The following is a 12,520-nucleotide window of genomic DNA, read 5'->3' as shown; positions in this document are numbered from 1 at the left end:
AAAGTTAAAATATAGAGTTACCAGTTTACTCAGAAATTCTTCTCTTAGGTATATATCCAAGAAAAATGAAAACATATGTCCACACAAAAATTTGTACATGAAAGTTTATAGCACCATTACTCATAACAGCCAAAGGGTAGAAACAATTCAAATGTCCATCAACTGATGAATGGGTAACAAAATACAGTATATCCATACTATGAAATATTTGGCAATAAAAAGGAATAAAGTACTGATACATGTATGACATGGATGAACCCTGAACATTATGCTAAATGAAAGAAGCCAGTCCTAAAAAAACCTATTAGTCCGTGCATATGCAATGTCCAGAATAGGCAAATCTATACATATAGAAAGTAGATTAGTAATTGCTGGGGCTAGGAGGTGATAGCTAAAAGGTACCACATTTCTTCATAAGGTGACAAAATGTCCTAAAATTGTGGTGATGGCTGCATAACTCTGAATATCTCAAAAACCGCTAATTGGGTAAGTGGGTAACTTGCATGGTTTATGAATTATATCCTAAAAAATTATTTTAAAAAAAATTAGAAACATCATCAAAAAATTAGGCAATGGTCATAAACCGAGGAAATTATCTAATTTTGCTGATAATGGGTTTTTAAAAACCTTATTTTAATATCTGCTAAATACAGTAAAATCTCCACCAAATTGAGAGAATATGTCGAGACACCATACTGAACTGCAGAAGCTCAATTAGCCTCCACCTAAATGACTCATCCATCTCTACTCCCTAATCCCCAGATCTATCATACTGACTTCTCTCCACGTCACAGGCCAGCTACTCCTTCAGTCACCAGGCATTTCTGTTCCTATGCTTACCATGGGTCAGTTGGGTTTGTTCCCAAACCTATGTATACAACTGCACCACTATTATTATGGTACCAATTAATTAAATGATGTATAAACTGATGAAATAATGAGTGTATAAAACACATCTGTGTAGCGTGGGAAACACAAAGAATGTAAGAAAACAGCAGATGAACAATACATAACAACAGAAGAATGATCACAGGAATAGAAAAAAATTTCAGACAGAAATGTTTCTTCCCTTGAAGGGAAAACGGAGCTATGTCCAATCTTTTTTTTTTTTTTGAGACAGAGTTTTGCTCTGTCGCCCAGGCTGGAGTGCAGTGGCACGATCTCGGCTCACTGCAAGCTCCGCCTCCCGGGTTCATGCCATTCTCCTGCCTCAGCCTCGTGAGTAGCTGGGACTACAGGCACCCACCACCACGCCTGGCTAATTTTTTGTATTTTTAGTAGAGACGGGGTTTCACCATGTTAGCCAGGATGGTCTCGATCTCCTGACCTCGTGATCCGCCCGCCTCAGCCTCCCAAAGTGCTGGGATTACAGGGGTGAGCCACCGTGCCCAGGCCTCAGCTGTGTCCAATCTTTAACATGACCTGTAATACTTGGCACCACCTTGTCTTTCCTACATTTTCGTTAACTCTCCCTCCTTCTCTATGCTTCAGACATCCTTGTGTTCTGTCAGTTTCAAAAACAGCTAGCTCTTTCAGAATCTTCACTATGGTGTCCTTCTTCCTGGAAAGTTCCACTGGATTTACCTAAATCCTTTCCCTCAGCCTGGCTAACTCCTTCAAGCCAAGTCTGTCTTTTAATGCAAAGATGCATGTGACTCTAAGAATGGCACACAACAGATGCTCAATTAATATGTCAATATTGTTATGTACCTAAGGGAACAGATGTTGAGAAAAATACTCTAAGCAGCCACTATCACTAAGTAGTAGGGTATGAAGTGATTTTTACATTCTCCTTTTACCTTTCAAGATGTTTTAATTTTTACAACAAATATACATTTTTTTTTTTTTTTTAGACAGAGTCTCGCTCTGTTGCCCAGGCTGGAGTGCAGTGGCGTGATCTTGGCTCACTGCAAGCTCCACCTCCTAGGTTCATGCCATTCTCCTGCCTCAGCCTCCTGAGTAGCTGGGACTACACGCACCCACCACCACGCCCGGCTGATTTTTTGTATTTTTAGTAGAGACAGGGTTTCACTGTGTTAGCCAGGATGGTCTCAATCTCCTGACCTCGTGATCCGCCCGCCTTGGCGTCCCAAAGTGCTGGGATTACAGGTGTAAGCCACTGTGCCTGGCCAACATCATTTCTACAAATGCTACAAATGAATAAATGTACTTTGAAAAACTAAATAAAAATCTAGTCCCTTCCCACACAGATCCCATCAGCATTGCATTATGTGTGCTGAAAAATACTGGTTTTATTTTATTTAAATCATTTTAATTTTTCACTAAGACAGACTGATAAGGCAAATTCTTTTTTGTTTTGTTTTTTGAGAGAGTTTCACTCTTGTCACCCAGGCTGGAGTGCAATGGCATGATCTTGGCTCACTGCAACCTCCACCTCCCAGGTTGAATCAATTCTCCTGTCTCAGCCTCCCGAGTAGCTGGGATTACAGGCACCTACCACCATGCTCGACTAATTTTTTGTATTTAGTAGAGCCAGGGTTTCACCATATTGGCCAGGCTGGTCTCGAACTCCTGACTTCAGGTGATCCGCCTGCCTTGGCCTTCCAAAGTGCTGGGATTACAGGCGTAAGCCACCGCACTCGGCCTTTTTTTTTTTTCTTGAGATGGAGTCTCACTCTGTCGCCCAGGTTGGTGCGCCCTGGAGCAGTCTCGGCTCACTGCAACCTCTGCCTCAAGGGTTCAAGCCATTCTCCTGCCTCAGCCTCCCGAGTAGCTGGGATTACAGGCACGTGTCACCACACCCAACTAATTTTGTATTTTTAGTAGAGACGGAGTTTCGCCATGTTGATCAGCTGGTCTCGAAATCCTGACCTCAGGTGATCCGCCCGCCTCGGCCTCCCAAAGTGTTGGGATTACAGGCGTAAGCCACCATGCCTGCCTAATAAGGCAAATTATTTTAAAAAAACATTCTACATGGCTGGGCGTGGTGGCTCACACCTGTAATCCCAGCACTTTGGGAGGCTGAGGCGGGTGGATCACTTGTGGTCAGGAGTTTGAGACCAACCTGACCAATATGGTGAAACCCCGTCTCTACTGAAATTACAAAAATTAGCCAAGCGTGGTGGCGTATGCCTGTAGTCCCAGCTACTCGGGAGGCTGAGGCAGAAGAATTACTTGAACCCAGGAGGTGGGGGTTGCAGTGAGCCGAGATCGTACGACTACACTCCAGCCTGGGTGACAGAGCGAGACACTGACTCAAAAAAAAAAAAAAATCTACATACTCTATTGTAAAGTACTGGGAGGTGTTTAAGCTACCCATATAGTAAATATGGTAAACTCTTTTGAGACCAGCCTGGCCAATATGATGAAACCCCATCTCTACTAAAAATACAAAAATTTGCCAGGCATGGTGGTGGACACCTGTAATCCCAGCTATTTGGGAGGCTGAGACAGAATTGCTTGAACCTGGGAGGCAGAGGTTGCAGTGAGCCGAGATCACGCCACTGCACTCCAGCCTGGGCGACAGAGTGAGATGCCATCTCAAAAAAAAAAAAAAAAAGTAATTATAAAATATTTACTCCCAGATAATTTGAGTTATTCTGAAATCCTCTGCCAGACATATAACTATTATTTGTCTTCATATATAGTAAAAACTATTCAAAGGAACACTACTTGTATAAATTATGTATCCTATGGTCAAATCATGTCCCCTGACAGACATCTATGACTGTAACCCAGAAAGGTCATTTTAGTAATAAATGCTAACTGGGTGGGGGTGGGGGAAGCATGACTGAATTTCAAATATGCGAAGTGACTGTCATAACGTCCTAGTCTATGTCTGATACATGAAATCTAAGTGGAGATTATCTATTCATCACACTACAATGATCCCTCTGCCAAGACCTCTATTAAAATTGACACTCGGAAGCGGCAACTCATGTACAGACACAATTTCCTCTGAGGACGTACAAACTGATTTCCACATCGTGTTGCGGCCATGGGAATTCAGGTGTGTTTGGGGTCTTTAATCCAAAAAGACAGAAAGTAGAATGCAAGCATTCCTAAACATTCCTCTTAGCCTGCTGACCAAGGAGAAAATGCTGTTGTTACCAGCAGTTACTGGAGTTTATTCTTCCAGTCCCCTTTGACAATACATTTCATCATTTCAACTTCTTGTCACGCAATTCCATTTACAAACCCATAAAGCGTAAGATCAGGCAAAGCCATCTGCTAAAAGAGTAGATTCAATAATAATTGCCTTGTTGTTTCTACAAGATATTCTAAGATTTAATTAGTTTGGTATCAAATACTATTTCTCAGTCACATAAAACAGCCTCATTTATGCAGCTAAAGTTGTGCATGCATGCAAATATTTTCATGTGTGCACAACTACTACTTTCTTCTTTCAGGTTGGATTTTTTAGTTACTTTTGAAATTAAGGGCTACCCATTGTCAATTAAAAGAGGCAATACAGGGCGGGGCACGGTAGCTCATGCCTGTAATCCCAGCACTTTGGGAGGCCAAGGCGGGTGGATCACCTGAGGTCAGGAATTCGAGATCAGCCTGGCCAACACGGTGAAACCCCGTCTCTACTAAAAATACAAAAATTAGCTGGGCGTGGTGGCAGCTGCCTGTAATCCCAGCTACTCAGGAGAATCACTTGAACCCAGGAGGCAGATGTTACAGTGAACTGAGATCACACCACTGCACTCCAGCCTGGACAACAGAGAGAGACTCCGTTCCCCACACCGCCCCGCCCCCCACCCCCAAAAAAAGGCAATACAAATCTAATTGTCACCTAAATGAGCCAGAAGGTGGAATCAATTATGGGTAATGGGCTGATTTAGCTAAAGACAAAAAAAGACATTTTAAAATGTTATACTCCGTATAAAGCAGCAAACCCCATGTACAGCCTTTAGTAGTTTATTTTAGGATGCTCACAAAACATTAAAAATTGATATAGCCCTGTTTGGGTCAAAAACTGTACATAACCAGAACGAGGTCCAAGAGACTATGATGTATTTCTTGGCTTCTCTCAAGATCTCAGGGTCCCCTAAAGCAGATTTGACTTTCCAGGAGGTTCAACTATATAGAACAATTCTTGAATCATTTTGAGTAATTTGGAATCAGACTACTTCACAAGTTCCTACAGTACAGACCCTGTCCTCACCTAAGAGGTTGAAGGTTCATGGACTGCATTAACACTTTTGTCAAGGTTACATCTAACAGGACTATATCCGTTGGCTATAAAATGCCAAGAACTGAAGTAGCTGCAGTTTAGAGGCATATAAGGAGACACAAAGGCATCTCATTATTCCAAATGAGGCACTAAATTAACCATCAGCATTATGTAGATACCTTACATTGCAGATACAGGCTGAATAAAGAAAAGACAAATATATGAAAAGTAAGGAGATAAAGTGGTTCCGCAACTTTCTGGCTATGTCGGCTTGGGCAAATTACTTAACCTCTCTATATACTTAGCTCTCATCCCTAAAATGCAAATAATAGGATCTACTTCATACATTTGCTGTGATGATTAATTAATGTCTATAACAGTACTTGGAATATAGTAAGCTGATATATATATATATATACATTTTGCCCAGAGGATGATCATTTTTAATTTAAAAAGATTAACAGGTCTGAACTCTTTTGTTATTTACATAAACAAAACAAAATTTTTTGACTGAGAGTAATTAATGCCTCTTAATTCAAACTAAACATTCTTTTGCTTCAGAGGTGGACAGAGAAACACTCTTCTAATTATAAAATTCTTTTGTTATTATACTTTAAGTTCTAAGGTACATGCGCACAATGTGCAGGTTTATTACAGAGGTATACATGTGCCATGTTGGTTTGTTGCACCCATTTACATTAGGTATTTCTCCTAATGCTATCCCTCCTCCCTCCCCCACCCCACAACAGGCTCCAGTGTGTGATGTTCCCCACCCTGTGTCCAAGTGTTCTCATTGTTCAATTCCCACCTATGAGTGAGAACATGTGGTGTTTGGTTTTCCATCCTTGCAATAGTTTGCTCAGAATGATGGTTTCCAGCTTCATCTATGTCCCTGCAAAGGACATGAACTCATCCTTTTTTATGGCTGCATAGTATTCCATGGTGTGTATGTGCCACATTTTCTTAATCCAGTCTATCATCAATGGACATTTGGGTTGGTTCCAAGCCTGCTATTGTGAATAGTGCCACAGTAAACATATGTGTGCATGTGTCTTTATAGTAGCATGATTTATAATCCTTTGGGTATATACCCAGTAATGGGATCACTAGGTCAAATGGTATTTCTAGTTCTAGATCTTTGAATTGCCACACTGTCTTCCATAATGGTTGAACTAATTTACACTTCCAAAAACAGTGTAAAAGTGTTCCTATTTCTCCACATCATCTCCAGCATCTGTTGTTTCCTGAATTTTTAACAATTGTCATTCTAACTGGTATGAGATGGTATCTCATTGTGGTTTTGCTTTGCATTTCTCTGATGACTAGTGATGATGAGCGTTTTCTAATGTGTCTGTTGGCTGCATAAATGTCTTCTTTTGAGAAGTGTCTGTTCATATCCTTTGCCCACTTTTTGATGGGGTCGTTTTTTTCTTGTAAATTTGTTTGAGTTCTTTGTAGATTCTGGATATTAGCCCTTTGTCAGATGGGTAGATTGCAAAAATTTTCTCCCATTCTGTAGGTTTCCTGTTCACTCTGATGGTAGCTTCTTCTGCCATGCAGAAGCTCTTTAGTTTAATTAGATCCCATTTGTCTATTCTGGCTTTTGTTGCCATTGCTTTTGGTGTTTTAGTCATGAAGTCCTTGACCATGCCTATGTCCTGAATAGTATTGCCTAGATTTTCTTCTAGGGTTTTTATAGCTTTAGGTCTAACATTTTAAGTCTTTAATCCATCTCGAATTAATTTTTGTATAAAGAAAGGGATCCAGTTTCAGCTTTCTACATATGGCTAGCCAGTTTTCCCAGTATCATGTATTAAATAGGGAATCCTTTCCCCATTTCTTGTGTTTGTTAGGTTTGTCAAAGATCAGATGGTTATAGATGTGTGGTGCTATTTCTGAGGCCTCTGTTCTGTTCCATTGGTCAATATATCTGTTTTGGTACCAGTACCATGCTGTTTTGGTTACTGTAGCCTTGTAGTATAGTTTGAAGTCAGGTAGTGCAATGCCTCCAGTTTTGTTCTTTTTGCTTAGGATTGTCTTGGGAATGCAGGCTCTTTTTTGGTTCTATATGAACTTTAAAGTAGTTTTTTCCAATTCTGTGAAGAAAGTCATTGGTAGCTTGATGGGGATGGCATTGAATCTATAAATTATCTTGGGCAGTATGGCCATTTTCACGATATTGATTCTTCCTATCCATAAGCACGGAATGTTCTTCCATTTGTTTGTGTCTCTCTTTTATTTTGTTGAGCAGTGTTTTGTAGTTCTCCTTGAAGAGGTCCTTCATATCCCTTGTAAGTTGGATTCCTAGGTATTTTATTCTCTTTGTAGCAATATGAATGGGAGTTCACTCATGATTTGGCTCTCTGTCTGTTATTAGTGTACAGGAACGAGTAAGCTGTAAAATATTTCTTCAAGATGCATGTGGGAATGAAACACAGAATAGGTACTTATGCCCAGTATACATGAACTTTATTTCTAAGATGTGAACATGAGTCTTTTTAATAGTTTCCCTCACTAAAGCTTAAATGATTCTATGGTACAATTTTTACAAACCAGTTCTATCAAGATTAAAGTAATGATAAAAGTTCATTTAACTTTATATAATACTTTAACCTATTCCACTTAAAATACAGTTAATCCCCCAAGGGAACAGGATTGTTCTAGTTATTCATTTAACCTTCTTTCCTGCTGAAGGGAAAGGGCCTCTGAGTGCTACATAATTAGTGGTGATTAATAGGAGACAGGAATGTGATGAAATTTGGAAAGCTGGAAAAAAACTAATGTAAAAGCCTCAATTAAAATACATGGAAATTCAAATCAGTTCTGCTTTAGCATTTTCAAATATTTAGCAATTTTCTTCAAAAGTAAGATTATAATCCACAAAACTATTTAAACAATGGCAGTAGGAAAAATTTGTAAAATTGGAATAAAAGCTACCCTTAAATCTGGGTCTGAACTGCTTCCTTGACAGGCAAGCGCCCACGAGTACAGGTTAGTCATTCAAGAGTTTATAAATTAGTAGTCTGAGCTGTGAGCCACTACTAGGAAGGGAGAAATATGGGTCATACGCTGTTTAAATTACATGTCCTTTTCAAAACTGTAAGAACAACATACAGATCAGTGGCTAAGAGGGGCTGGGAGGAGGGGCAGGGCTAACTACAAAGTGGCATGGGGGACGTTAAAGGGGTGACAAAACTTGATTGTAGGGATAGTTAACAACAAAATATCCTTGTCAAAACTCAAATAATTAAATAAAAAGGTAAATTTTGCTGTATGTAAATTATGCTTTCAAAAAGCAGAAAAAGTTATAGGGAAAAATTAAATTGCCTATTAAAGTAAAAAAATTTGCATGTCATTTAAAACAAATCATATGAAAGATTTCCATTAAGGAGTTCAAATGCTGGAAAATACTTAGTATAATCAAGTATATTAAAACATTTTCCAAACAGTAAGAAATAAGGTAAAATACTTGATTTTAAGAAACATTAGCTTGAGGTAAAAGATCACATAAAAGTTAATCAAATACCTATATATGATTTCACTGCTTTCTCAGAACTCATAATTTTTAATTTTTAAGAATATAGTAAAAGTGCTAAAAAAGAGTTATAATTAAAACTACAAAATAATTCATGATTTTTATGTACTACAAAAACTATTAAAATAAAAAACAGTTGAACAATTGATGTTCTCTATTTCAATTCTATGACTTGATGAGGGTCCTAAAACCCCAGAGAGATAAAGAGATTTTGTTTTCCCTGGGAGTCTGTAAGCCTTGCTTAAGAAGGACTTCCTTCTTGCTCCCAGGAAACCTTACACTTCCCAACCAGGAATGACACATAATATGCTGCACGTATAAAGCTAGGCTTGATGCTAAATAAAATGTAAATAATTTTTATGGCGGGCACAGTGGCTCCTGCCTGTAATCCCAGCACTTTGGAGGCTGAGGCAGGCAGATGACCTGAGGTTCCGAGTTCGAGACCAGCCTCGCCAACACGGCAAAACTCCATCTCTACTAAAAATACAAAAATTAGCTGGGCGTGGTGGCACATGCCTGTAATCTCAGCTACTCAGGAGGTTGAGGCAGGAGAATCACTTGAACCTGGGAGGCAGAGGTTGCAGTGAGCTGAGATCACGCCACTGCACTCCAGCCTGGGCAAGAGCGAGACTCTGTCTCAAAAAATAATAATAAATTTTGCAACTATCCACCCTCAATGGAGAATCTGAGGCAGAGAAGCGAGAAGGAAAGGGAGGCCCCATGAGCTGAGCCTGGGCACAAGGGCCACCTAACAAGGCCTCTCTGAATTCAGAAAGGCTGAACAGGCTGCCCCAGAATGGCAGCCAGCCTCATCCTTCAGGCAGCTTATACTAGCAAGAGTTCAGTGAGGGGTTTACAGAGGGAATGGCAGAAATAGAAAAACAATTTGTTTTGCTCAACAGAAAAACAATTTAAGAGCCAAGAGAGGCTCTAGTAGTCAGTCCCCTTTGTGACCCCGTGTAACCTCAGTCTCAGAAACGAGCCTGCCTTCTTGCTGACAAAAAGAGGCTTAAACCCATATGGCAAGGATGCCTGGGCTTCCTGCTGCCTACCCCACATAGTTTCCTCCTACCTCCCGATTATGTTTCTTAGGAAGAAGTACCTCTGCCATCTGTGCTCTCATACCACAGCTCTCAAACCTTTAAATTTTGGTTTTAGACCCTCTTTACACACTAAAAAATTAGAGCCCAAAGAGCTTTTTTTTAATGTGGGCTATAATCTATCAATATTTACTGTATTAGAAATTAAAACCAAGGAATGTTTAAAATATGTATTAATTCATTTAAGCCCATTAAATGTTAATAACATTTTATGGAGGAAAAAAAAACTACATTAAAAAAATGAGAACAGTGGAATTGTTCTACATTTTACAAAACCTTTTAATGTCAGGCTCAATGAAAGACAGCCACAGAGGCTGGGCAAGGTGCCTCACATTTATAATCCCAACACTTTGGGAGGCCGAGGCATGAGGACTGCTTGAGCTCAGGAGTTGGAGACCAGCCTGGGCAACAGAGCAAAACCCCATCTCTACAAAAAAAAAAACAAAAATAAAAATAAAAAAACAGGCCAGGCACAGTGGCTTACGCCTGTAATCCCAACACTTTGGGAGGGTGAGGCAGGAGGATCACGAGGTCAGGAGTTCGCAACCAGCCTGGTGAAACCCTGTCTCTACTAAAAATACAAAAATTAGCCGGGCATCATGGCGCACGCCTGTAGTCCCAGCTACTTGGGAGGCTGAGGTAGGAGAATCGCTTGAACCCGGGAGGCAGAGGTTGTAGTGAGCCAAGATCGCACCACTGCACTCCAGTCTGGGTGACAGAGTGAGACTCCGTCTCAAAAAATAAAAATAAAATAAAAAATAAAAAACTATCCAGGTGTGGTGACATGCACCTGTAGTCCCAGCTACTCAGAGGGCTGAGGTGGGAGGATGACTTGAACCTAGGAAGTTGAGGCTACAGTGAGCCGTTATCATGGCACTGCACTCCGGCCCGGGTGACAGAGCAAGACCCTGTCTCCAAACAAAAAAAAAAACTGGATCTCATCTGCTTCTGTAGTCATTCTGACAGTCTTCCTCATGCCTTCAAAAACTCCATGGTATGCTCTTAAGAGAATGAAACTATAAAGGCAAATGATATCCTAGTAGTACTATGAAAATAGTTTTGACCTTGCAGATCCTCTGAGAGGGTCTCAGAGACCACACAGCCCTGGACCAGTCTTGGTTCTGAGCAGCACTACTCCAGACAACCATCGTCTCCCATGTGTTCCTGGGTCTGCTTCATTAGATAACCACTCTTGAACCTGGCTCACGCACTCCAGGCTCCCTCACACCACCACCGCCAAATGGACCATCGTCTCTAACCTAAAACACAACAGAAAACTTCCTCCTTATGCTGTTTTTTAATTCCTTCTGTCATTTCACCAAACTTCTAAGAAAAAGTAGTTCCCTCTGCCTCTACCGCCTCACCACTCCTGCTTTTTGCTATCTTAATTACCAAAGTAATACACAGATACTTTTTAGAATCAAACAATATGGATAAATGACCATCCACAATCCCAATCTCCTCCCCACTGATAACCACTGTTAGCCCTAGAAAATACCTATTTTTCTGAATTAAATCAATATCAGATTGAAATTTTTATTTCCCTGTGTTTTGCCCCCTTCAAATTTTTACTTTTTTTTAATTCTGAAAAACTTCTATTTAGATTCCAATTCTTTTCGTGACCTATGTTATGGATCAAATTATAAGGGCTGTCAATTAGGAGATAAAATGAACTAATGCTTCTTTACAAAGTGAGTACTAAACTAATGTTAAGATCATGTGGATTTTATGACAATATAATAAAACAATAATTAGATAACTGTGCCTTGTATGTAAAATCTTCATATTTCATTACCTAAATGCAGATGAATGCTGAGTATATTTGTATCATCTTAATTCACAATAGTGCATTTAAGGTTTATGAAACATTTTAATATATAGTATCTCTTTAAAAATTTCATAAGCTATGAGATTAATACAAATTACCATTAACATTTTATAGCGAAGAAAGACAAAGTTCTGGAAGAAAAATTACTTACTCAAAATTGCATAGCTAGAAAAATACACACCCAGAAACCACAAAACTTACCTCTTCTGACTCAAATCAAATCCCACCCCTTTGTGTCATGTTGAATAGTATATCAAAAATTCTAACAATATAAAAATATTAAGTTCTTGCCTTTTTAGATCTAACTTGGAAAAAATTGTCCCTCCTTTCAAAGTTGAATAGAAAATGCAAAAATGGGCCGGGCACAGTGGCTCACGCCTGTAATGGTGGATCACCTGAGACCGGGAGTTTGAGACCAGCCTGGCCAACACGGTGAAACCCCGTCTTCACTAAAAATACAAAAACTAGCCAGCATGGTGGCATGCGCCTGTAGTCCCAGCTACTCGGGAAGCTGAGGCAGGAGAATCACTTGAACCTGGGAGGTGGAGGTTGCAGTGAGCCAAGATTGTGCCACTGCACTCCAGCCTGGGAGACACAGCAGGGCTCTGTCTCAAAAGAAAAAAAAAAAAAAAGAAAGAAAATACAAAAATTAATGCCAAAAGGGATAAATTATTTTTGTTTCTCTATTATACAATATAATCCCTTGGGAAGCCTACATTTCATTTAAAACAACAGTTAAAACTTACTAAAACCTACATCAATATGTAGATGCATTATAAAATTTGAAATACAACTTCTTAAATCCTTTATTTGGGCATTGCCACTAACAAAACACCCAACACCCCCAATCTAAGGATGATGAAACTGCTACTGAAAAGAACACCACACATATATGCTGACCTGGTATTTCAGTATTA

At 39.7% G+C, this 12,520-nt stretch overlaps 1 protein-coding gene across 6 annotated transcripts in view; it reads right to left on the bottom strand.

Annotated features, from left to right (window-relative positions):
* The window catches only part of SPIRE1 (spire type actin nucleation factor 1), a 213,354-nt gene that overhangs the window by 176,615 nt on the left and 24,219 nt on the right, over nucleotides 1–12,520 (bottom strand). Inside the window, exon 1 of one of the 6 annotated variants that reach the window (XM_055368417.2) lies at nucleotides 10,840–11,003. The exons of the other annotated variants lie outside the window; for them this stretch is intronic. Coding sequence (XP_055224392.1) covers nucleotides 10,840–10,923 — 84 coding nt within the window. The 5' untranslated portion in view covers nucleotides 10,924–11,003. Of the gene's footprint in view, nucleotides 1–10,839; nucleotides 11,004–12,520 lie in introns of those variants that run through there. 6 annotated transcript variants of the gene reach the window in all.

This window comes from Gorilla gorilla, chromosome 17 (assembly GCF_029281585.2).
Source record: "Gorilla gorilla gorilla isolate KB3781 chromosome 17, NHGRI_mGorGor1-v2.1_pri, whole genome shotgun sequence".
In the NCBI taxonomy this organism is placed as follows: domain Eukaryota; kingdom Metazoa; phylum Chordata; class Mammalia; order Primates; family Hominidae; genus Gorilla; species Gorilla gorilla.
This window is presented reverse-complemented; position numbering and strand designations above follow the sequence as displayed.